General features: G+C 42.3%; 1 protein-coding gene across 1 annotated transcript in view; it reads right to left on the reverse strand.

Moving 5' to 3' along the window:
- Nucleotides 1–7321: 7321 nt before the first annotated feature.
- ZBTB10 (zinc finger and BTB domain containing 10) overlaps nucleotides 7322–27892 on the reverse strand; it is a 50042-nt gene continuing 29471 nt past the window's right edge. The window contains exon 6 of the mRNA XM_084864998.1: nucleotides 7322–7512. Within this exon, the coding sequence (XP_084721124.1) occupies nucleotides 7435–7512 (78 nt within the window). The 3' untranslated portion in view covers nucleotides 7322–7434. The remainder of the gene's footprint in view (nucleotides 7513–27892) is intronic.

Consider the following 27892-nt stretch of genomic DNA (forward strand, 5'->3'; position numbering starts at 1 on the left):
CCGGGCTCCTTCCCTAAAGTTTGCCCCCAACAGTCATTTCCTCCCCTGCTCGCAGTCTCCATTTCCTCTGTTTTTAACTGTTCCTCAGCTCCGTGCGGCTCTGAAGTGGTTACATTGGTCTGATGCATTATTATATGCATTGTAATTACTCCTGTGCCGCCCACCCTGGCTCTCAGGCTAGCAGCAGAGAAGGGACTCTGCTTACTCATCTTCACATCCACGGAGCCCAGAGCAATGCCTTCCTCTCAGAAGCCGCACTCATTGTGAGCACCAGGAAGCTCTGAGTAAATGACCCCCGGCGCTGGGTCCTGTGACGCAAGAGCACATCCACCTCCTTCCTCACTTGACTGCCCCTCCCTTGGGGTTGGATGTCTCTGACTCAAGTTCCCTTACAGCCAGAGTCTCTCCTGCCATCACTGCATTCCCAACAACCGGCCAGGCACCCAGCCCTTCGCAGGGTTTCATAGCTCTTCCTCTGATAAATGAAGGGATGAATGAATGAAAAAGGAGTGTGGAAGCGAGTCTGACATAGATGGGCAATGTTCTTGGGACTGTTAAAGAGAGAAGACATTCCTTGTTTCTGTCCACTCTGTACCCTAGACTGGAGCAGTGTTCTTCATACTACTCCACAGATCAATTAGCACACTTTGTGAGCCACAATTGACATTTTAAAGTGAAATGGACTAGGATAGAACAGAACAGATAGAGGACTAGAATACAATGGAAGGGGGTGGAGTGGAATGAAATAGCGGGGGAAATAGTTGTAAAGAAAAGCAACAGCCCTAACTAGTTTGGCTCAGTGGATAGAGCATCAGCTTTCGGTCTAAAGGGTCCCAGGTTCGATTCCAGTCAAGGGTATGTACCTTGTTTCCAGGCACCTTCCCAGTAGGAGGTGAGCAGGAGTCTGCTGATTAATGTTTCTCTTTCATCGATGTTTCTAACCCTTCCTCTCTGTAAAAAAAAATAAAAAATAAAAAATAAAAAAACTTTTTTTTAAAGAAAAGCTACATTTCATAAAACCTTTTCTCAATTAGGGGTGTACACACACACACACACACACACACACACACACTTACACTTAATTACCTGTTTTTTAGAGTATTAGTAGGTAGATAGCCACAAGAGAAATTAGGTTATTGTAATGATCAGCAAAGTGTGAGTTGCTTATTATTTTTGTAACCTTTTGGGGTTTTTTTGCAGCACAAAGTCTTCTACACAAATTAATCTTCACCTCAGAGGCACCATTCACTCAAACTGTCTGGAAACTTTTGAAATAGGAGGAGGATAAATCAATTCTCTGTAGAGAATATATTAATGTACCAACGTTTCAAAAACACTCTATATAGGGTCCAGTGTGGAAATTGCATGTGCTACTTTTTGTCTTTGTAAAAATAAATTTTGGTATATTTCAGATATAATTTAATTTATTACATTTAATGTAGTTTAGGAATATTTTTACTTGGCTAAATTCTCAAACTGTTTTCTGGATTGGGTCTGCCTTTACATTTTCCAAATTTATTAGCAGTTTCTTAATGAACTCTCATTTTATTGTCAGACTAGAGATCCAGTGCATGAAATTCTAGGCCTGGCCAGTGATCAGGGCCGATCGGGGCCTTCCAGCTGCCAGCCCAGGCCTTCCTTCATTTTGCACTGCCCCCTGGTAGTTAGCACATGTCATAGTGAGCGATCTAACTACTGGTCTGGTCGAGTTCCCGAGGGGACAATTTGCATATTAGGCTTTAATATATAGATTCTTTAATAGATCTCATTTCCTAGCCATCCTTCCCATCAGATTGGACTGGTGACCTTTCATTGTGATCCGGTCACTTTGATTCTCTTTGACCGTGTTACACTGGAGGTGAAAGTTACATCATAGCACCCGGCACTGGAGCTTGTTCTGCACATGCGTGTGTGCACAAAGCAGCAGACGAGGGTGACATGGTGGCTCCCATCATTGCTGTGCTTGGGCAGAGCCAGGTGGACTGGTGTCACAGATTTTGATTTATTTTGTGACAAAGAAACGACCGAACAGAAGAGAGGGCGTTCCCAGTAGGGTACCTCCCTCCCAGGCTGCACCCCACAGTCAGCTGCTCTCTAACTGCTGACTGGGATACAGGGTGAGCCACACTGATGTGGGAGGCTCAGCCGCCTCATTGCTGATATTCTGTCTATTAAAATATTCTCTTCATGTTTCCTCAATCCAGCTGGCGCTCAGGAGGAGAGGACACCAGCCGAAGCAGTCCAGCCAGGAACCGGACCCAACACGGAGCCCAAACACACACAGGTCTGCAGCTGCGGCAGGCGGCGGGAGGACAGAGCAGGGACTCAGGTGGGTGAGACGTGTTGTACAGGCCGTGGTTATTGCCTGAGCTGGACGGAGAGAATGCCAGCACTGGGGTGGAGGGTGAGTCCATAGCTCCGAGGCCCCTTTCTCTCCTAGAACAGTTTCTAGAAGTTCTTCCAAAGCACACAAACAAGCAACTCCTAGTGCTGCTCAGGTCAGAGCCCCTGTTAAAGGCTCTCGGACAGCCACTGGTCCGGTGGACACATGGCCCCAGGCAGACACGGACAGCAGTCCGGGCCTCCTCCTCTCTCCTGGGCTTTAGGGGACCCACGTGGAAGCCAGGGCGGACTCTAGAGCTTCCTGACGTAAGCTGCGTACACACACTTCAGGAGGGAGGGGGGCGCTGTTTACTGGCCACAAGGTGAGAAAGTTCTGGAGGTCCGCTCCACAGCCACGAGAATATGTGGAAACCAGTGGCCCAGAGTTAGGATGGCTCAGACGGAGAGTTCATGTCTTTTTTGCCAGGGTGAAACCGTCTGTCATTGTGCATGCTTTTAAATACTATGTAAGTAGGAATATTTGATCAGCTCTCTTCTCTTTACTCTTCAATAGTCCTCCATTCAACAAGGGATTACAAATCAAACCAGGTGCCCCCGAGTTCCGTGCCATGTGGTGTCACCCCAATAGTAATGCTGGCTGTGAGACCAGCACACAGCTCTCCTGGTCCTGCCACGCTGCCAGATGCGAAGTGCAACGAGTCCCTCCCCGGCACAGTGGGAGCCGGATGCCCTGGGGGTAGCAGGCAGTTCTCCTGAGCGCCTCCCCAGCGTTGACCAGGGAGGGCTGGGCAGAGAAGGACGGGTAGACTCCATAAAGCAAGGCACCACAGTCAGAGAGCTCTGGTCAGCCTCTTGTCACTCAGCACTGAGTAAAGAGATTACTGGAAACTGGAAACTCCCCAGTGCTCTGGGTCTAGAGCGCCAGGACACTGGGAAGTTCATTGTCACCACGTGGTCTAATGATGGTACACGTAGAGACCATCCCACACAGAGCCAGGCGGCCAGTCTCTGCCTCTGCTGTTTTATAACATATGCAGAGCAGTGCTTGGCATGTAGTCGATATCCGATACATACCTGTCAACTAAATGAATAGTAAGGGCTCAGTAAATGTTAGTTGACAACATCTTGGATTTCTGAAAGAAAAAAGAGGTTTCTATGGAAAATGTGAGAAAATTGACAAAATTGGAACAAATCGTAGCTTAAGGTATTACCCACGAGGAAACTGTTGCAAAAAAATGTGGACTCCGTAAGAAGGACGGTGAAACCTGTGAAAGGTCATACAAGGACACGCGGGGGCCCGGGGCGCGCGGGGTGGGGGGCATGGGCTGCTGTTGGCTGTTCTTGCACAAAGGCAGTGGTCTCAGGGTCTCAGGCTTCCCGTCCTCTGTGGCTCACCTTGCTCAGGACGCACGGACATGCTTCCTGAGGGCAGGCCGGCCTGCCCTGAAGATGTGAGCCCTCGGAGCCCAGCTTGTCCCTGAAGGTCTCACAGAGGGGAATGCTGACCACAATGAAGCAGCATATGGTGCAGATATTGCGTGTGGTCTGGTGACACGAAAGGAGACAGTCGTCCCTGGGTACCTGTGGGCCCCCACCCATACCGACATCCACAGGTGCTCAGGTCCTTCATATAAAATGGGCAGTACAACCTTTGCATCCTTCCGTGTATTGTACATCATCTCTAGGTAGCGGACAATAGCCCATACAATGTGATCAGTGCTGTGAAAATCGTGGTTATGCTGAGTTGTTTGGGGAATAATGACCAGAAAAACGCCTGTGCATGGTCAGTACAGGGCCAGCCATGTTGCCTAGCTACCTAGTGCAGGTCAGCAACAGCATGACATTTTTTCCAGTATTTTCCATCTGTGGTTGGTGGAGTCGTGGCTGTGGAAACCGCGTACTGGACTGTACACTTCAAGCTCAGCGCAGCCATCTGTCTCAGCGCATCCGAGTCCCCGAGGGCCTGTCACAGCACAGACTAGGGGCCCTACCCTTTGGCCCTTTGTCCCAGTGCACCCAGTGGATTCTGGGTGGGGCCCAGAATCTTGTATATCTTGTATATAGGACAAGTTTGGGTGATGATGCACTCTCTGAAAACCACTGGCTTACGGCAATGAAATCTAGTTGGTCTTGGTGATGCACCGGGCTGAGGCTTCTGCAGCGTGCCCGCCCACCTGGGTGCTGAGTGGCGTGGAAGCCATGGAGGGAGGGCGTCCGAGGCTCTGTGTTCACACCACTGCCCCACCACTCCCCACCCCCAAGAAGTCGGACAGGAGTCTTACCCTTTGCAACATGGATGGACCTAGAGGGTATGATGCTCAGTGAAATAAGTCAGACAGATACCATGTGCTTTCACTCACAGGTGGAATCTAAAGAACAAAATAAATGAGCACACAAAACAGACACGTAGATCCAGAGAACAGACTGACTGTTGCTAGATGGGAGGGCTGTTGAGGGTGTGGATGGGAAAAGTGAAGGGATAGATATGCAAACTGGCAGTTACGGAACAGTCACAGGATGTGAGGTACAGCAAAGGGAACCCTGTCGATAACATTGTAATAACTATCGTATGTAGGGGCCAGGTAGGTACTTGGATTATCGGGGGATCATTTGTAAATTATATAAATGCCTAACCACTAGGTTGTACGCCTGAAACTAATATAAAGTAATAATGAATGTCAACTGTGAAAAAAATCTTACTTGGAGCCAGGGCACTGAGGCCGAGCCATGGGGGGGGGGGGGGGCCCCGCGGGGGGAGATAGAAAACCACAGAAACAAATGCTTAATCCCAGAATATGAGGGGCACCTTAGGAAAGTTCCAGGTGAGCCACTGGCTCAGGGGCTCTGAGAGGGACTGGAGGCACAGACTTGGGTATGAATTCAACCCTGCACTTTGATGTGCGTTTGGAAAATCTGCTTAACTCCTCAGCCTGGCTTCTTTATTTGTGATTAGTGGACACCGACATTTTTATTCTCACAGAGTGTACAACGCTGTAGTCAGTATCTGTACGCACACCCTTGCATTAACCTATGACTACTTAGAAGTGATTACTGGATGCAGCATCGCTTAGTCAAAGGCATGAACTTGACTGCCTTCCTACATACTGTCAGCATGTGGGAGGGCTTGCTTCCCAGCATTCTCGATATCATGGCCACTTGTATTTCTTCTTTTGTAAGTTGCCAGTTCATGGCCCATACCCATTTTTCTGTTAGGCTATTTGGCTTTTCCTTACTGTTTTGTAAGATTTCTTTATACACAAAGAGTAGTACATTTTTATTTGCCATAATTTGTAATTTTTTCTTTTATGATGACTTTTCATATATTTAGAAGCTTTAAGGTTTATATGGACTGAATGGTTTCTGATGCTCTTTGAAATTATTCATGGCATGCATTCCTGTGATTTGGGAGAAATGCATTTATATGTACACAGAATTTCTTTGAACCCCATTCCAGGGAGGGCTAGATGTGGAAATATTAGAAAGATATACAGGGTACACAAAAGTCAGAAATGAAGTCACACATATTTATATTATTAAATTTTAATATTTAGAGACATATGTATAAATCAACATAATTCTTGATTTTGAGTATGCTTTTACATACATGTATCAGGCATTTTGGTGTTAAGATATTTAAGTAAGTCATTACTGAGATAAATGATGTAAAGTGCTTTCACAATACATCAACAAAATATTCCATGCTTATACTTATTCAAGCTATAGCAATGTGAAGGAAGCCTAAGAAATATATGAATACTTTTTCTTTTTTCTTAATATATTTTATTGATTTTTTTTTTATAGGGAGGAAGGAAGAGGGATAGAGAGTTAGAAACATCGATGAGAGAGAAACATCGATCAGCTGCCTCCTGCACACCCCCAACTAGGGATGTGCCCGCAACCAAGGTACATGCCCTTGACTGGAATCAAACCTGGGACCTTTCAGTCCGCAGGCCAACGCTCTATCCACTGAGCCACACCAGTCAGGGCTGAATACTTTTTCTAAGACCAGAAAGGATGCTTATGTGTAGGAGAAAATAATATTAAATACAATTGCGATAAATAAGACTCATGTAGCTCTATGTCTATTATCTTCTTTACTCCTTTTTCTTTCCTCTGGCCGAAGCAGTAGGAACTGAGTCAGTCACGTGCTATCTGGTATATTTTTTAATGTGATGTGAATCCTTGGAAGAGGATCCCGAAAAGCACAAAGCACAGCCACCGTGAACCAGCCCATTGCCCGCCTGCAGCAGTGCCCCTGCCCTGGGCCTGTCTGGTGGCCTCTTCTCATAAGCCAGCCCCAGGCTGGCCTCTGCTCAGAAAGGCAGGGGCTGGGGTTCAGAAGGAAAGCTTCAGAGAAGGCTGGGTGGGAGGGACCAAGGCTTCAGAACCTGCTCAGACCTGTTACTTAATTCCATTCTGCCTAAAGCAAGTGATTCTACAAACACAGATGACATTTAGCGACTAGTATTTTGTTTGGGCACTTGAAAATGGAGCAGTAAAAACTAATTTTTATCTCGCTCCTTTTTCTTTGTAAGACATGGATTTCTTTCTCTCACATTGATTCCCTAAAGCAAGAGGGGTAGATTTTCCTTATCCTTGGGTAGAGAACCTGGTATAACCAAGAAAAGCAGCAAGCTATGAAAAACTATCAGCTGTCCTTCCCGTGTGACAGGCCAGCTGATAGAGGTTGGATGAGATAGCGAGGAATCACTTCTTGACTCTGGATCGTTCCATTTGTAAATAGCACAATACCAAGAAGAAAAAAAAAAAAAAAGAAAAGAGTGGAGAGGAATTTAGGGAAATATTAAAATGCACCAGTCCTATCTCCATACTTGACAACAATCCAGCTTTGCTCCAAGTTAGAGGCAGGTGGGTGCTCATGGGAGGCAGCCAGACCAGATGTGCTGATTATACCCACACAGAATGTAGCAGAATGCATTTCTAAATTATATACAGAAATTAACATACCCTCTGACACCTATTCCACCACCTGGAGTCCCTCCCACAAACACAAAGGGGCCCAGGGAAGGACTCTGATTGGCCCTGCTTGAGAAGCATACTCACCAATCACTGAGCCCAGGAGATGGGCGGCTATGATTGGCCAGATCTTGAGTTGGGGATGTGAAGGAAGTGTTGTGGGGAAACAAACACAGGGGTTACCACAATGCCCTGCAGAAAGACCGAAGCAGAGCTGGGGTGAGATTTTTTTTCACAGGAAAAAATTTTAATTTAAATGTAATACACACAGGAAAGTATATGAATTTTAAGTATAGTGTTTCAGGAATGTTTGTAAAGTGAAACCACCCATATAACTATCACCAAGATCAAGACATGAAACATACCATTTGAATTTGTTTTCAAGTTCACTTAAGTCTTGACTGGCTTCATTTGAGCCTCTCTTGGGGCAGTTTTCTCTATATGCTAACTCAATAAATAACTTTTCTCAAAATGGCAAAATTATAATTACCCATGCTTGTGATCAAAGAGCTAACCCCATCTTCCAAATAATAAATACAGAAATCTTTTGGTTATCAAGATTTTTTTTCTATTCTAAGAAGCATTTCCATTAATAAAAGAAATTAAGAGAAAAAGGGCCCTAGCCAGTTTAGCTCAGCAGACAGAGCATTGGTCCTTGGACTGAAGGGTCTCAGATTCGATTTTGGTCAAGGGCATGTACCTCAGTTGCAGGCTCTATCCCCAGCCCTGGTCTGGGTATGTGTGGGAGGCAACGAATCGATGTGTCTCTCTCACATCGATGTTTCTCTCTCTGTCTCTCCTTCTCCCTTCCACTCTCTCCAAAAATCAATGGAAGAAAAAGGATGTGAAACAATCCCCAGAACCTGTATGTCTTCCCTTCATTTATCAATCTCCCAGGTGCTTTCCTTTCTCTTGTTCTGGGGTTTCCTTCGCTTCCTGTTCCCTACAATGCTATAGAATAAGTCAATGGCTTGATAATTATTTTTAATATTTTGCTGTTTTATTTTTTAATTCAGAAATAAAATTATATCAAATAATATCTATTTTCTATATATTTTAGTAAAAGGGAATATGTTTTATTTTCCAAATAAATGTTTTCTGATGTGAAAGTTCATGTCAAAATTTTGAAAGTAACCAAAGGAAGTGTAAAGAAACTGGGAACCATCCATAATCCCTCCGCTTGGAGGATTCCTCGCACACGATACTCTTTGCGGGCTTCCTTCCTCTGTGGACGCTGCTTCTCTCCTTTCGCACAAAGGTCAGACCCTGCCCGTGAAGCATGCTGCCTCTCCCGTTCACCTTCGGAGCCTCACGGCTTGCCATTTCCAAGCAGAAAACACAATGGAAATGTGAGTGGAATGAAACCCACAGCCACTCAGTGAGAGGAAGGCTGTGCAGCTCCCCACAGAGCCTCCGTGGAGCCGGAGACACGAAGGCAGAGGCCTGTGCGTGCCCGGCCCTCCCAGCTGACACCAGCGAGCTCACTGGGTGGACGGTGGATCTCCGTCACCACCACCGCTGAGGACTCAGGGGCGCTTGGGGAGAGGCTGACATTTTGGCCAATTCCCCGTAAGCAACGTGTGGAACAGCCATTGTGTGTCGCACGTGCACAGAAAGCCACACAGCAGGCAATTTCTGAATTAAACTTCCTCTCCTGGGAAATTAATGAGACCATTGAAGAGCTCGTTTAAGATGTGAGCTAATTACTTAGATGGTAATCAAGATTAATCTCTAGGAGCAGGAGCAGCTTCTGCACTTCTGGCTTCTCTGCAGTTACAGGCACGAGGCAGTTTCAAAGGGAACTGAATCTGTTCAAACGTGAAGTTAAATGTGAACATGATAAATGCAGATGGCAAGACCTGTACCGGAGAAGAGAATGTGACAGTCAAACTGTCCAGCTTGTGGGGACTACAGTCAAGGCACAGGTGTACTGAGCTTGGGTTCTCTGACATGGACTTCTTCCTAACAAATGACCAGCAGCCTCACAGACGACCTGGAGACCCGTTTCCTTTAAGAGAAACATTGAAAGAAAAATAGACGCCTTTTAAAATAATTTTGGTTTGGGGAAGGTCTTTCTATACAAGACACCAAAAGCAGAAACCATACAGAAAATAAAAATGATTTGACCATGCTAAAAAAATCTATATATTTCCATACAAAAATCTATACAGAAAAGGATAATACATAAAACAGTACTTGAAAATGTCTGCATGTGGTATAGTATCACACTTCAGGGTTGTTTTTTAAAATATATTTTTATTGGTTTCAGAGAGGGAGACAGAAACATCAATGATGAGAGAATAATTGGTTGTCTGCCTCCTGTATGCCTCCTACTGGGGATGGAGTCCAAAACCTGAGTATGTGCCCTTGACTGGAATTGAACCCAGAACCTTACAGTCTGCAGGCTGACACTTTACCCACTGAGCCTAACCAGCTAGGGCTGTTTGCTTTGTTTTTAATTAGTTTGTTGGGCTGAATTCATTCTAAGCTTCTGACCATGCTGCCAAACAGCTTGTAATTTCTTTTGGGTGGAATATGGGCCTTAGCAATTATATTAAAATAACCTCTCACAGGGTTTTCTAGACAACAAAAATTATACCTCATCGGGTGGCAAATAAATGACAGGGCTGCAGCCCATGCCGGTTTGGCTCAGTGGATAGAGCGTCGGCCTGCGGACCAAAGGATCCTGGGGTCGGTTCTGGCCAAGTCTTATTTGTACTTTGGTTGCAGGCTCCTCCCCAGGCTGGGCCCTGGTTGGGCACATGCAGGAAGCAACCAATCCATGTGTTTCTCTCACACGGATGTTTCTCTCTGTCTTTCCCTCTCTCCTCCACACTCCATAAAAAATCAGTGGAAAAATATCCTTGGGTGAGGATTAACAACAAAAATGACAGGGAGGCAGGTGTGCTCTGCTCAGCGCTCTGTGGCTGTGTGGCTCACAGCGGCTTCACTCCCCAGCTGGCCCGGGGGGCTGCAGGTACCCTGCCCTCCCGACCACAGCTCCTCAGCCTGTGCAGTGGACCATGTGCCCACCACACATGGTCCTCGTGATGATTCAGTGCGGCCATCTACATTAGATTCTGGGGAGAGTACTGGGCAAACAAAACATGTCTAAATACACAGTCACTGCGATACTCTGTACTCCTTGGCGTGGTTGTCAATTAAGAAATCACAGCAGCACTTAAGCAGCACAAACTATATAAAAAAAGAAGCACCTATGAGGCTTGGGGTATGGCTTCCAGAAGACAACAGTAAGGCCAGGCCTCCTGCTCCATCATCAAGACAGTTTTGTCTCAGTGAGATACAAAAGCCATGGGGAAATTTCACAGAGAGAGAAAGAAGCGAAGTGATAAAACATGCCAGGCATTCGGGGTGCATTCAGGTTCTGGAGAAGTGGGAGAGTTGTGATTCTAAAATGGAAATGAAGGGGTTCATCCCGCCTCTCAGTTTCAGTTTTAGGACTTGGGTGGGAAACGTGTGACAGAAACAGCAAACTGGGTCAGAGGTAGGAGTTTTGGCTTTATTCCTCTGGGATTCTCTGTACCATCAAAAGCATATTTTCCAGAAGGCCAGCATCTAACAGAAGGAAACTTAGTGGTGACGTGACATTCTTCACAGCAAGACACGCAGCTCTGAAGGGAAGCGTCCGGCTCTCGGAGGAGGCGGGCGTGCCGCCCGATCAGACCTGCCCGTCTGTGTGATCACAAAGGAGGAAAATGGTTGTCCATTTTTAAATGGCTGACAGTGACATGTGAACATTATAGGAAGCCAGGTTTCACTGTGCACAGATAAATGCCTTTGGGGCACAGCCACACCCACTTGCTAGGTATCTTCTTGCTGCTTTTCCGCTGCCAGGGCAGAATTGAATCATTGTCATGGAAATCTGGCTGGTCCAAAGCTGAAAATATTTACTATCCGACCCTTTACCAAAGAACACTGACCACTGAGCTGGAAATAAGCTTAACTGGAAAACAAAACAGATGGCTACCCTAATTTAGAAGTGGAGAAGGTGTTCTAAGCACACAATCAAGCACAGTGCAGCTATTAAAATGATGAAATGGACCCACGCTAACTCACGTAAAAAGATGTTACTCTATTGCTAAATGAAAAAAGGGCATAATATGATCACATTTAAAAAAATAAAAAACTAGATCAACCAATTAGTTGATAGATAGATCAGAAAAGGGTGATAGTCAACCTATTTTGCCACCAGTAGGCATGGACCCTGGGCCACCAGAACAGTTGCTAGTTGTAAATACTGAATGTGTTTCGAGACCAGCCCTGACACCATATCCACGTGCAAACATTATTTGAAGAATTACACAATAGATGTTAACAATGATTGTCTCTGGTGGAATTTTTCATGTCTTTTTTTTTTATTTACTCATAGTTTTATGCATTTTCAGATACATAATTTATTTCAGAGAGGAAGGGAGAAGGAGAGAGAGAAACATCAATGATGAGAAAGAATCATTAATCGGCTGCTTCCTGCACGTCCCACAGTGGGAATTGAGCCCACAACCCGGGAATGTGCCTTGTCTGAGAATCAAACCGTGACCTCCTTGTTCACAGGTGGACGCTCAACCATTGAGTCACACCGGCAGGGCTCAGATATTTTTAAACTAACAGCATTATTACTCTTAAACTCAGAAGAAAAGCTATATACGGAGCTCAAGGTCTCCAGCCTTCCGGGTTCCTTGTCCACACCTCTCTGCTATTGAAGACAAAGGGCAGCTTCCAACAGGATTCATTTCTGCTTGGGCGGAAAAGGTGTGGTGAACTCTTGTTTGAAAACCCTGAGCAGAATGTCAAATGTGTTTGCATGCTAGGAGAAGGAACACCACATAACCAGACATCCTGAAAAGAGAGACCATGGGGAGACAAAGACATAGCCTGCACATGAAAGAAAAGCAGGCATCACCAGAAAAGGAATTTAACGAGTTAGAGGCAAGCAACCTACCAGAGCAAGAATTCAGAGTAATGATCATAGGATGGCTAAAAAGAATGGAAGAGAAATTTGACAATAACCAAGAAGAAATGAGGAAGAATCATGAGGAATTGAAGAAGAACCAAGAGGAATTGAAAAAGAACCAAGAAGAAATGAAAAATGACATCGCTACCATGAAGAACTCAATAGAAAGCTTCAAGAGTAGACTAGATGAAGCAGAGCACCACATCAGTGAGCTAGAAGACAAGATGGAAAAAAATACCCAATTAGAGCAGCTTCTAGAAAAAAAAATTAAAAAGCAGGAGGAGAGCCTACGGGAGCTTTGGGACAATACAAAACAAAATAATATTAGAATAATAGGGGTTCCAGAAGGAAAGGAAACTGAGGTAGACGTGGAAAAAGTATTTTAAGAAATAATGACAGAAAACTTTCCTGAGATAGAGAAGAAAAAACCCACACAAATCCAAGATGCTTGCAGAGTCCCAAGCAAAATAAATCCCAGAAGATAGATGCCAAGGCACATTATAATTAAATTGGCAAACAACAATGACAAAGTAAGAATCTTAAAAGCAGCCAGAGAGAGACAGAAAATTACATACAAAAGAACCCCCATCAGACTAGCAACTGATTTCTCAACAGAAACTTATCAGGCCAGAAGGGAATGGGATGAAATATACAAAGTCATGCAAAGGAAGGGTCTGAATCCAAGAATACTGTACTATCAATCAAAATTGAAGGGGCAATCAGGAGCTTCACAGACAAAAAAAGACTGCAGGAATTTATCTTCACCAAACCAGCAATGCAAGAAATGCTAAAGAGTCTACTGTAAAAATAAAGAAATAGGAAGCGAAGAAGGAACACAGGTATAGAATAAAAATGGCATCAAATGAGTACCTATCAATAATAACCATATATATATATATATATATATATATATTTATATATTTATATATTTATATATTTATATATTTATATATTTATATATTTATATATTTATATATTTATATATTTATATATTTATTGATTGATTTTGTACAGAGAGGAAGGGAGAGATATAGAGAGTTAGATGAGAGAGAGTCATCGATCAGCTGCGTTTTGCACACCCCCTACTGGGGATATGCCCGCAACCAAGGTACATGCCCTTGACTGGAGTCGAACCCGGGACCTTTCAGTCCCCAAGCCAACTCTCTATCCATTGAGCCAAACCGGTCCCGGCTCAATAATAATCTTAAATGTAAATGGATTAAATGCTCCAATCAAAAGACATAGGGTAACAGATTGGATAAGAAAACAAGACCCATACATCTGTTGTCTACAAGAAACCCACCTCAGAAAAAAAAGACGCACACAGACTGAGGGTGAAGGGATGGAAAAAGGTTTTCCAGGCGAATGGAAATGGAAAAAAAGCTGGAGTAGCAATACTTATATTTGACAAATTAGATCTCAGAGTGAAGGACATAACAAGAGATAATGAAGGCCACTTCATAATACTAAAGGGAGCAATCCAACAAGAAGAAATGACCCTGGTAAATATATATGCACCCAATACGGGAGCACCCAAATACATTTTAAAAAAACAAAACTGCTGGAGGACATTAAGGGAGAGATTAATAGCAATACAATCATAGTAGGAGATTTTAATACCCCACTGTCACCCTTGGACAAATCATCTAAACAAAAAATCAGCAAAGAAATATCAATCCTAAATGACTCACTAGATCAGATGAAATTAATCGACATCTTCAGAACATTCCACCCCAAAGCCACAGAATATACATTCTTCTCAAGTGCACATGGGACATTCTCAAAGATAGACCACATTTTGGGACATAGGCAAAGTCTCTTCAAGTTCAAGAAGATAGAAATCATACCAAACATCTTCTCAGATCATAGTGGCATAAAACTGGAAATTAACTACAATAAAAATAACCCAAAGAAATCAAACACATGGAGACTAAACAGCATGTTATTAAACAAGGACTGGGTTACCAGAGAAATCAAGGAAGAAATTAAAAACATCCTGGAAACAAATGACAATGAAAACACAACAATCCAAAATCTATGGGACACAGCAAAAGCAATTTTGAGAGGGAAGTTCATATCCTACAAGCCTATTGCAAAAAAACAAGAAAAAATGATAACAAATTATCTAACTCTACAACTCAAAGAGTTAGAAAAACAGCAACAAGAAAAGCCTAGTGTAAGCAGAAGGAAGGAAATAACAAAAATCAGAGCGGAGATAAACGACATAGAGACCAAAGAAACAATACATAAGATCAACAAAACCAAGAGCTGATTCTTTGAAAGGATAAACAATATAGATGAACCTCTAGCCAGGCTAACCAAGAAACAAAGAGAGAGGACCCAAATAAACAAAATCAGAAATGAAAGAGGTAAAATAACAACAGACCCCACCTAAATACAATGGATTGTTACAAAATACTACGGACAACTCTATTCCAACAAATTGAACAACATGGAGGAAATGGACATATTTCTAGAAAAATACAAACTTCCAAAACTCAATCAGGAAGAATCTAAAAATCTCAATAGACCAGTGACTTGGGAAGAAATTGAGACAGTCATCAAAAAGCTTCCAGCAAACAAAAGCCCAGGGCCAGATGGCTTCACAGGAGAGTTTTACCAAACATTCAAGGAAGAACTAAAACCTATCCTCCTCAGACTATTCCAAAAAATTCAAGAGGAAGGAACACTTCCAAACTCCTTCTATGAAGCCAGCATCACCCTAATACCAAAACCAGATAAAGACAACTCAATGAAAGAGAATTACAGGCCAATATCCCTCATGAACATAGATACCAAAATCCTCAACAAAATTCTAGCAAATCGGCTCCAGCAGAACATCACAAAGATCATACTCCATGACCAAGTAGGATTTATTCCAGGAATGCAAGGATGGTACAATATCCGCAAATCAATAAACGTGATACATAACATAAACAAATTGAAAGATAAAAATCATATAGTCATATCAATCGATGCAGAAAAAGCATTTGATAAAATCCAACACCCTGTCCTGATAAAAACTCTCAACAAGGTGGGAGTACAAGGATCATACCTCAACATAATAAAAGCTATATATGATAAACCCACAGCCAACATCATACTCAATGGGCAAAAACTAAAACCATTCCCTCTAAGAACAGGAACAAGACAGGGATGCCCACTCTCACCACTCCTGTTTGACATAGTACTGAAACTACTAGCCATTGCAATTAGACAAGAAGAGGAAATAAAAGGCATCCAAATTGGAAAAGAAGAAGTAAAGTTATCCTTATTTGTAGATGACATGATATTGTACATAAAAAAACCAAAAGACTCCATTAAAAAAATTAATTGACTTAATAAATGAATTTGGCAATGTAGCAGGATACAAAATTAACACCAAGAAATCCATGGCATTTCTATACACCAATAGTGAAATTACAGAAATGGAGACTAAAAAAGCAATTCCATTTACCATTGCACCAAAAAAATTAAGATACCTAGGAATAAATTTAACTAAGGAAGTAAAGGACCTATATGCTGAAAACTACACGACACTGAAAAAAGAGATAGAGGAAGATGTAAGGAGATGGAAGAACATACCATGTTCATGGATTGGTAGAATCAACATCATCAAAATGTCCATACTTCCTAAAGCAATGTATAGGTTCAATGCACTCCCCATTAAAATACCAACGGCATATTTCACTGACCTAGAAAGAACTCTCCAAAAGTTCATTTGGAACAATAAAAGACCCTGAATAGCCACAGCAATCCTGAGAAAGAAGAGTAAAGTAGGAGGGATCTCAATACCAGACTTCAAACTGTATTACAAAGCCACTGTTCTCAAAGCAGCCTGGTACTGGCACAAGAACAGACATATAGATCAATGGAATCGAATCGAGAACCCAGATATCAACCCAAATCACTATGCTCAATTAATATTTGACAAAGGAGGCATGAATATACAATGGAGTCATGACAGTCTCTTCAATAAATGGTGTTGGGAAAATTGGACAGATACATGCATAAGAATGAAACTAGATCACCAACTTACACCATACACAAAAATAAACTCAAAATGGATACAGGACTTAAACATCAGATGGGAAACCATAAAAATACTAGAAGCATCCACAGGCAGCAAAATCTCAGACATATGCCAAAAGAACTTCAATGATACTGCCCCTAGGGCAATGGAAGCTAAAGAGAAAATAAACAAATGGGACTACATCAAAATAAAAAGCTTTTTTACAGCAAAAGAAACCATCAACAAAACAACAAGAAAGCCCACTGTGTGGGAGAACATATTTGCAAATGTTACCACTGATAAAGGTTTAACCTCCAACATCTACAGACAGCTTATACCAGCGTTTTTCAACCGCTGTTCCGCGGCACACTAGTGTGCCGCGAGATGTTGCCTGGTGTGCCGTAGGTGCAGACAAGACAAGAATTTTATAATTTTTCACTATTTTGTTTACTTAATATTTCATAATAAAATAATTATAAAATACTTTCTTTGTGTTTATTTGATTCCTATTCAAGAGAATTACTTTATATATAGTCAATATAGGCACAGAGTTAAATTTTTTAACATTTTCTAATGGTGGTGTGCCTCGTGATTTTTTTCATGAAACAAGTGTGCCTTTGCCCAAAAAAGGTTGAAAAACACTGGCTTATACAACTAAATAAAAGGAAGATGAATGATCCAACTAAAAAATGGGCAATGGACCTAAATAGAATATTTTCAACAGAAGACAGAAGGAAGGCCAAAAGGCACATGAAAACATGCTCTAAGTCACTAATTATCCGAGAGATGCAAATCAAAACAACAATGCGGTACCATCTCACACCTGTCAGAATGGCCAACATCAACAAATCAACAAACAACAAGTGTTGGCGAGGTTGCGGAGAAAAAGGAACCCTCGTGCACTGCTGGTGGGAATGTAGACTGGTGCAACCATTGTGGAGAACAGTGTGGAGTTTCCTCAAAAAACTGAAAATGGAACTCCCATTTGACCCAGTAATCCCACTCCTAGGAATATATCCCAAGAAACTAGAAACACCAATCAGAAAGGATATATGCACCCCTATGTTCATAGCAGCACAATCTACAATAGCCAGAATTTGGAAACAGCCTAGGTGCCCGTCAGCAGATGATTGGATCAAAAAACCATGGTACATCTACACAATGGAATACTATGCTGCCATAAAAAAGAAGGAATTCTCATCATTTGCAGCAACCTGGATGGAATTGGAGAACATCATGCTGAGTGAAATAAGCCAATCAATGAAAGAGAAACACATGACCTCACTCATTTATGGATAATAAAGAACATTATAAACTGATGAACCAAAAGATAGATATAGAGACAGTAAAGCAACAAGCAGACTGTCAAATTACAGCAGGTAGGGTAGGGAGATCTGGGGGAAATAATAGATCAACTGAAGGACTTGTATACATGCATATAAGTACAACCAATGGACATAAAACTCTAGGGAGGGAGGGTATGTATGGGAGGGAGGGGGGCAAAAAAAACAATAAAATATATTTTTTAAAAATTAAAAAACAAAACAAAACAAAAACAAAACACAGAAAAGCTATATACGTATATTTGGACAATGAAATAAAGCCAAGGAGAAGATAGCAACCAAATCAACTAAATAACACCATTCCCATAAATCATGAAATGGAACTATGTTTTCTAAACTAATAAATACTTTGATTCTTAACTTTTATCATATAATTTTCTAATAAAATAAAATAAAAAAACCTGCTTGTTGCAGTGGAAAATACACTAAAAGATAAAAAAATAAATTATCCTAAAAGTTAGCATTTTGGTGTACTTACTTTTTTACAGTTTGTGTCTTTTTTCTTAATATTTACACAAAGATAGCCCCGGCCAGTTTGGCTCAGTGGACAGAGCATCAGTCCATGGATTGAAGGATCCCAGATTCCATTTCTAGTCAAAAGCACATACCTCGATTGCAGGCTCCATCTCTGGTCTTGGTCAGGGAGTGTGCGGGAGACAACCAACTGATGTGTTGCTCTCACATCAATATTTCTCTCTGTCTCTCCCCCTCCATACCACTCTCTCTAAAAATCATTAGAAAAATATCCTCGGGTGAGGATTAACAAATAGAGTACCTAATATAATAAGACTGTCATTATTTATTCCTACATAATTGGAAATTACATTACTTTTTATTTTTCTCTTATAAATAACACTCAAAAACATCCTTGTATGAAAATCCTCTCTGCTGTGGGACAGTGTCCTAGGAATGCATTCTGGGACCTGAATTTTAACAACTCTTAAAACACATTGCCAGTGAGCCCACCACATTGCTCAGTGGTTAGCATCTACCTATGAACCAGGAGGTCATGGTTCGATTCCTGGTCAGGGTACATGCCCAGGTTGCAGGCTCAATCCCCAGTAGGGGTATACAGGAGGCAGCTGATCAATGATTTGCTCTCATCATTGATGTTTCTATCTCTCTTGCTCTCTTCCTTCCCCTCTGAAATCATTAAATAATATATTTTAAAAAAACATAAACAAAAAAAGGACTATTTCTGTGGGATATTTTTCATGCAGTGTGTATGTGGTAGCATCAAGTAATGGCAGTGACATGTTTACTTTAAAAAAACAAAAAATCCAAAACTTTAACTTTTAATGTTTAGAGTTAGATGCTTTAATAAAATGACTTAGAAAGGTCAAGCTTTTGAAACAAACACACTAACCTTCCTCACCAAATCTCACCTGCTGTGAGTCACCGAGTGATAACCCTGGTGTAATCTCCAGTCTCAGATAATGTTCCCCTCTCCATTTCTGGGAGTCTTATCTTGGAATCACAGAGTTCTTCCGCTGGTTTTTCTATTTCCACTTCATGTGGGCTGCTAACCCTAATTAAACTCATTCATGTAATGAATCAATGGCTTTGGTTGTCTTTTTTAGCAAGCCCTGATAGCTAGCAATAGAACTGGCTGTTCTGTTCTCTCATCTCACAAAGCAAAACCCAGGAGAAAAGAGCACGTGGCACTCACTGTCCCCTGTGACCAGGGACCTGCCCACACCCTCATCAGCGGGAGGGGCCTGACACTCTGGAAAGCACTTTCTACCCAGTGACCCTGGCCGGCACCGAGACCCACTCCCCTTCCCACTGCCTGCGATGTCTAATTTCACAGACAACTGAGCAGAGAATGCGTCAGAAATACTTTTAGGAAGAAGCTTTTTATTCGTATACAGAACATTTTAGGTCATATTCAAACATTTTTATAAAAAAGATTTAATGTGTTCCATGATAATGGTCACATGAAGATCATTTCAATACTGTACACTAATGTGTCTGCTGAATGAATGTTAAATAATTTCACAAAAGGGATGTCCATCCATTTAAGGAAATCTAGATTTCAATACCAGTAGACAATAAAGATGACAAGATTTTTTTTCACGTATTGATTATTATAAATGACTTGCTATTAACTCCATACATACTGTATTGGAAAAATTGCTTGGAACTGCCTGGTAATTTCATAGCAAGTTCCTAAATAGAGCCTTCGGCCTCTGACGTGTCTTAAGCAGGAACTACTATGAGTCACTTAGAGTCTGGCACCGAACAGGAAACACTGTAATTGCACCGGCTTTCCCTGGTAAGGGCGGCACAGCCCAGGAACTGCTACAACCTCCTGGCAAGAGCACCTGAGCAATCAGCTGGGGGCGGGGGTGGGGGGTGTTCCTTTTTTAAAAGTGTGGGCATCCACCCAGCCCTGTGGCTGTGACGTTCCTGGCAGGGACACCGGCAGTGGGAAGAGTGAAGGTTCTTCAAACCGCTGAGCTCTCTGCTCCAGTGGAAACTAGCAGATGTGCCCCAGGCCTCGGGTTTCCCGCCCTCCCCTCTTTCTCCGCCTGCACCAGTAAGTTTTTGTTCCAGGAGGCATGCAAAGAGAAACTTAAAATCTAACTGTCCTGATTATGAGGACTGTATTGTGTTTATAATTACCTGCTTATAAATGTATATAAATTACAAATATATAAATATATAAATACAGAAACAAAAATCCTTTCTTAGTAGTGGGTGAGAAAGGAGTTATAGTTAGGGATTTTTGTTCATAGAATAGCTTCATCATGAAAATGTGCATCTGGGATCTATGCTAATTTGGTGGTTTTCTACTACCAATCTCCAAACAAGCACCTGGCTACACCTTTAGACTTGGGGAGCCGTTCTAACCAGAAGTGTGAGGTCACAGAGGTCTCTCCTTAGAGCAGGGGCAGTAAAGAGGCATCGAATGCCGACCTGGGTGGAGCACACTTACCTTGGATGTGCCATTCCTGACTTCAACTAAGACGCTTACTGGCACACCCAGATTTGAGTCCAAAGTCTATCACTCAGTAGCTGTGACCTCTTGGCCAAATTCCTTAATCTCCTTAAGTCTCAGTTTCCTCATTTGTAAGGCGGGGATCATAAAAATGCTTGACCTTTTTTATGGTTTTTTCCTTAAGGATTAATGTTAGTATTTAAAGCATGGTCTGGCACTTGATAAGCACTCAAACGCTACGATTACTGTTGTTGTTGTCATCTCCCATGACTGTTTTTAAATTAAGTTGGTGGTTAAGACATTTTTCCAAGCGCAGGCCCTAGCAGCCGAGGAGATGAAAGGGGAGCTTCCAGGTCTGGCTGAGGCCCAGGCCCCACCTGCTCTGCCAGCAAACCCCACACCCAGGAGGCATCTTCAAAGAACCCCTAGGATGCCAGAGCCCATTTTGAAAATCCCCGAAGAACCTTATTTACAAGTGAAAACAATGCCCCTCTTTTGAGGTGTGCTCTGCATTTGTCAGCCAGTTAGGCTTAAATAAGAAAGGTCATAGTCAGGGCGAAAGGCCGCATTCAAGGCAGAAAAACACAGCAAAGAACATGCCCTGGAAGTAAGGTACTCAAAAGCAGGTGGTAAATTCACATGGTTACCTTAGAATAAAAATGTTTACATCAAGATTACTTTTGGCAAATAAAATAGGATTGAAATTCACTTCAGGTTAACTTGAGGGTAAAATGGATCCTTACTTAGCTTTGTATTTATATCTAACACATGGCTAGATTTAGTTAAAAGAAGTTAGGCAGAGCCCTAACCAACTTTGGCTCAGTGGATAGAGCGTCAGCATGCGGATTGAAGGGTCCTGGGTTCAATTCTGACCAGTCCCCAGTGGGGTGTATGCAGGAGGCAGCCAATCAATGATTCTCTCTCATCATTGTTGTTTGTCTTTCTCCCTCTCCGTCTCCATTACTCTCTGAAATCAATATACACTGAGTGGCCAGATTATTTTGACCACCTGATGTTTGTAGGCAAATCAGCTATAATTTCACGCTGAAGTTGTTAGAGGGCCAGACCATTATAAATAGGGAAGCAGGTTGTTTACCACGACAGTATAAGTGATTTTTTTCTGAAGATATGGGTGCTATTCATCAGGCATGGTGTCAGATTCCTCGCATCACTTTTCAACATCTCGTGGAGTCAATGCCAAGAAGAGCCACAGTATTGAAGGCAAAAGGTGGCCAACTGAAGTACTAAAAGGGTGGTCATAATAATCTGGCCACTCAGTATATATATACCGGAGGCCTGGTGCACAAATTTGTGCACAGGTGGGTTCCTCGGCATGGCTGGGGATCAGGGCCCATTGAGGCCATCTTGCTCAGTTGCCATTGGGGCTAGGGAGGTTGGCTGTGGGAGCGCACTGATCAGCGGGGGGCAGCTCCTGTTTTGATCGTCTGCTTGGTCAGTACACGTCATAGTAACTAGTCAACGGGTCATTCTGGTTGGTTGCTTAGGTTTTTATATAGATAGATATAAAATTCAGCCAGAAAAAAATAATGCCCAGTTGGTCTGGACTCATTCTTCAGTTATTCAACAATTATACCTCCTCAAGTAAGTAAAGTTTATATGAAATTCAGTAGTTTATTCTTAAACTTTCTAAGTTACATCTACGTGTCATGAAAACTTTTTTGCAGATCAATACTCTTGTCAATAGATTGTGCAGCAAACTTACAAAAGTGCCTTCCCAGTGGCTCTGAGGAGACATAACACTTTACTTCTCACCAAGCCTGGCTCTCAACTCTGAAACTAAAATACAAAGGCCTAAATATGTCCCGTAGTCCAAAATTCATCCCACAATGGAAACTTAAACCTAAACGATTATGATGGTACTTGATTACAGTCTATTAATCTTTTGTTTCACTGGCTTATGGCTTCTCCTTAATGGCAGGGTTAAGTTTGCTTTCTGTGTGCATATGTGGCTACAAAAATAAAGCTGACAATCTCTTAGGACATACAAAACGCTGGCTTTTGCCTTTGCAGCTGCCTTATTAATCATCTCCAACAACGAATTATGTTAATAAAGTCTGGAATATAAGGAAAAAGATTCTATTAAAAAGTAGGACATCGCCGAAGCCGGTTTGGCTCAGTGGTAGAGCGTCGGTCTGCGGACTGAAAGGTCCTAAGTTCGATTCTGGTCAAGGGCATGTACATTGGTTGCGGGCACATCCCCGGTAGGGGGTGTGCAAGAGGCAGCTGGTCAATGTTTCTCTCTCATCGACATTTCTAGCTCTCTATCTCTCTCCCTTCCTCTCTGTAAAAAAATCAATAAAATATATTATAAAAAAAAAAAAAAAAGTAGGACATCAATGACAGTATGATATATTGGAAAAATTCTTAAATCTGATTTTTCAAGTCACTTCTGTTATATGTGCAGAAAATGTACTTTTACAAGGGAAAATCAGCTAATGCAACTTAGTCACTTTTTTGCTTGCAAAAAAATACTATGTCTGCCTCATGTATGCTTATTTTCCCCAAAATGGCTGTTCTGAGGTCTGGATTACAGTCACAATCATATTATAAAGAAATTGCTTACATTCAACCTAAAAGTTCTAACTATTCTCTCAGAATATGACCTGAATGCCCTGGTGTCGGTGAGCGACAAGTGCCTAAAGAGCAAAGCCATCCCTGCTGCTCCCTGTGCGTCAGCGGCTGGAGTGGCAATGCTGGTCCCCTGGGCACAGTGTGGGAGGGCCGCGCTCCGGCTGTGGTGAGACAGTGAGGGTGTTGTGGTAACTTCACACAGCATGCAGTAAACTTTACAAAAAGCATTTTGGTAGCTATTTTTATGAAATTCCCTCACTCGTATTTTTAAAGTTCAAACATTGAGAACAAAATATTACGCTGATGAGCATTTAATAATTGTTAGGACTTAAGCTGGCCTCCTGAAGAGGACACTGTCCGTCTCTGGGACAGGACGGGCTCCAGCACTGGGCTCTGTATCTTTTTCAAAACAAGGATAAGCAATAACCATGCAGCCATGATATGCATCTGTCTTGATGCATAAAGGAGAGGAGTGGCCTGGGCAGAGGGGCCTGAAGTTTTATAAGAATTTAATAGAAACGAAATATTTCTCACACCTTTCAGAATATGATCTAAAATGCAATTAGAAGAAAAAACTCTCATCTTCCTTGTAATACATTTTCTAAAGAGAACTGAGTCATTAAATTTATATATGGTAAAATTATACTGCATAAAAATCAATTATGAGATTCTTGAAAGCCTGGGATTAAGCAACATTAAAAATTTTATATCAAACTGTGAACAAAATATTGTCTTGGAGAAGCAAGTTTAATTTCATGTTAAGGGTAGTGCAGGCAAATTAACATTCTACTTTTAAGAAATATTTCTGGATGCTTTTCTTTAAAAATCTCGCTTTGGGCATTAGTTTTCCATATTAGTATTAGGCTTAAAATGAAAGTGAAACATTAAACTGGAAAAGGGTAGTCCAGTATGGATTCTGATGTTATTCTAAAGACAGGAAGACACAGAATACTATTTACTGTGAGTGAAAAAAGTTTGAGGCCCTAAGCTCTGCTCAAATACAGTGCACCCCTCCCAGTGTCCACCATCATCCAGACCAGTATGTGGAAGGATATGAATCTCTGGCACCGTGATTTCAACTCGACACAGCTCACAGCGAGGAGGAGAAGGAGGAGGAGGAGTCTCAAGCCCAGATGACCTGCTTTATGAATGTTAACAGAATGAGTTCAGAGATGGGATAAACACACCATGTCCTTGTTTCTAAGGCCCTTCTGTTCAAACAGTCCATGAGTCTGTGCAGTTAGCAGAGATACATACGAGCCGATATTACAGCATAAGGCAGCCAGACACCACCTCATCAAACAGCGTGAACATGGCTGGAGAAAGACTTAAAATCAGTTTTCATTCTTCTAAGGGTGACTTTGCCGGGCTGTGTCAGCTCATAATGAGACTCCATTCAGCAGATGTAAATGTAAAGACCCTTCTGCCCATGAAAGAACCGAGACCCTAATTAGGATTGCGACTAAAACTCCTTTGTGCATCTATCAGTGCACGGTGTTATTACGCAACTATTGTAAACTCCGAAGAGTGGCCAGTGATGGCGTCACCAAGGTGGAAGTCACTGTGGTCACTTGGGACTGAATGAGAACACCAACGGGAAGAACCTGGGAGGGTTCCCCTCAAAGAACGCTTATGGGGTCAAAGAGGAGTCAAAGGAAATTAGTCACGAACAGTGCCAGAGGCCGAAGAGGTGAGGAGCCAGCTGAGTCACTCATGGCCTTGAAGGGAGTAGTTCCTCCGGATACTGAAGCTCAGCCTGTATGCAGTGTATGGGGTGGATGGGCTGCAGATGCTGCTTCTGAGTCCCATCAGGCGTCCTTTCAGAATAGACCTGACATCCCGACTGTGCAATATCCCGTTAGAACAACAAAACTTGTCTAATCACTTAGGATCGGACTATCTGCTCTCATTAATTTCAATCTTAACCTGAAAAACTATTGAAACTATTTTAGATCACTTAAATTGTCTTGAATAGAAATTTTTTCTTTGAGAAATTTTGTAGCGTTTATGAGTCAAACTGGCAACACAGGCTGTGGAGTAAGATCTCAGCCCCGCTCCCCATAGCATTGTGACATGTGTGACTGAGAGCCTCCTATTGGGAGAGACTGAGTGACACAAAGGCCACTAGGTTGTCCTCAGTGTGTCACAACGGGGAGTCACATGCTTGAAACAATGCCACAGGCTCCCAGGTCCGTTGGCTAGTCTTTGGTCTTGGGAATGTTTCAAAAGAACCTTGTTCAGACCAGACACGCTGGTCAGTACCTCACAAGCTCAGCATTTTCAGGCTGTGGCTGAGTAACTGACAGTCCACTGTACTGACACCTTTTATAAATGCAGGCATCAGTGAGACTCCCAAAGCCTGCAGAGTCAATGTCATGTGCAATTAGGGTTGAAGGGCTTCTTTATTGCCAGCATATTGTTTAACATAGGATACACTGGCAATAAAGGGTCTAGAATTAGAAAGACAGTTTTATTGGCAAGTGAAGTCTCTTCTGAAGACTCTTATTATTTAGGCACCAGGGAATGTGGAGGGGCACCTTGTATACTGGGATGTGGGGTTTAATGGCATTCTTACTGTTTAATCAGAGCCCCTGGTATTAATTCTTACTGCTCCTCTACACCTGTAACTCTGGACAGGACAGAAAGGTGGGGAGATGGTGCAGGCAGGAGTTAAGGACAGGGGCCAGCAGCCCGCAGCCTCTAGCCCGCAGCCTCGAGTCCTAAGGGAAGCTTTATCAGAACACAGCCATGCTCTCATATACTGCTTCTGGCTGCTTTCGTGGTGTACCAGCAAAGCTGACTAGCTGCGATAGAGACCTTGTCATCCACAAAGCAAAAGTATTTATTCTCTGGTCCTCTTAGATTCCAGTCAGCTGACTTAGAATCCCACTGAAAGCAAACTATAAAACAAACACCACATACACACACCCCCACCCTCCAAAAAAGACGAGATGAGTGGGATTTTGAGCACTCACATGAATTAGGTCTAGTAATAATTAATGTCGTTTTCTAATACTTTTTAAAATCGAATTTATTTAAACAATACAACAAAATTTAATCAACAATATAGTTGCCGTTGTTTTCTACTACTTGTGCCCAACGCTCAGGAAGCATTTTAATCCCTCTGTTGTAAAATTCTTGTGATTTTGATGCAAAAAATTCAGTCAATGCATTTTTGAGGCATTCTTCACAATTAAATTTTTTTCCAAGAAGAAAGTTTTGCAAAGAACGAAACAAATGGTAATCGGAAGGGGCAATATCAGGAGAATATGCAGGTTGAGGGAGAACTTCCCATTCCAACTGGCGCAGTTTTTCAGCAGTGATTCTTGCAGTATGCGGTCGTGCGTTATCGTGGTGAAGAATTACGCCCTTCCGATTAATCAGCGCGGGTTCTTTTTCTCTTAAAGCTTGGGCTAACCTTTCCAATTGGGCACTATACACTGCACTTGTAATGGTTTGGTTAGATGGTAAAAGTTCATAATGAAGAATTCCTTTAAAATTCCACCAAACACACAACATCACTTTTTTCGCATGCAAGTCAGGTTTTGGCGTGGGCTGCAGAGCCTCATTTTTGTCCAACCATTGAGGCCGCCTTTTCAAATTAACATACAGCACCCATTCTTCATCTCCGGTAACAATTTGCTCTAAAAACGGCAAACGGTTTTGACGAGAGAGGAGCGAACTGCAAATTGTGACTCTTTGATTACGGTTGTTGTCGGTCAACTCATGAGGAACCCATTTTCCAAACTTTTGGACTTTGCCAAGTGCACGCAATTGATTGGAAATTGTTTTTTGTGAACAATTTAAAGTTGTCGCAAGCTCTTGTTGGGTAATTTGAGGATTTTGCACCAAAAGAGCTTGAAGAGCTTCTTGATCAAAATTGGACACACGGCCTCGACCACTCTTGTCATCTAACGAAAAATTTCCCTCGCGAAATTTCTCAAACCAACGCTGGCATTTTCTGGCGCTAACTGCATCTTGACCAAGAGCACTACAGATGTTTTTTGCAGCCTCACTTGCTTTTCTTCCTAATTGGAACTCGTAAAGCATGCAGTGCCGAATATGCTCTTCATCCGCCATCTTCTTAGCCCTAGTTTTGCAACAGAAACCAAACCAAACACAAACTTTTTCAAGCAAAACTTGTTAATTGCACTTCACACGTTCTGTAGATACCACGTGTTTGAAGGTTATGTCAATACAAGTTAACGCCAAGCAAGATTTTAAACGAATGTTGAAAAACGACATTAATTATTACTAGACCCCTAAGAGATTTTTGGTGAAGTGCAAATATGCTTTGCTAAAAAACACATGAAAATTAAGGAAAGGTACATAAGCTACCACTTTCCTTAATAAGCACCTGGGAGGGGGACTCAGCGTGGCTTCACCCTTTGAGAGGAGGTGCCGTTCTTTTCCTGACTGGCACCTTAGGAACAAACAGCTCTCATTGCACTGCTTTCTCGGACAGGAAAGCCCTGCGAGGTCAAAGGCCCTTCATCCAGGCCAACCCCACTAAGTGTCAGCTTCCCCGAGGCCTCACTGCTTCTGAAAAAGAGCTTGTGTAACCCTAGAGTGGTCTAGCAGAGCGAGAATGAGGAGGCACCTAGAAAGTAATATATTCCTGTCCCAGGAAAAGATGCAAGTGGGTAATATAACACTTCTATTTGCCAGTTAAGTGAAAAATATTACGGTCCATGCAAAAATTTAATGGCAAC

This window comes from Pipistrellus hanaki (assembly GCF_964339955.1).
Source record: "Pipistrellus hanaki genome assembly, chromosome: 17".
NCBI lineage: Eukaryota > Metazoa > Chordata > Mammalia > Chiroptera > Vespertilionidae > Pipistrellus > Pipistrellus hanaki.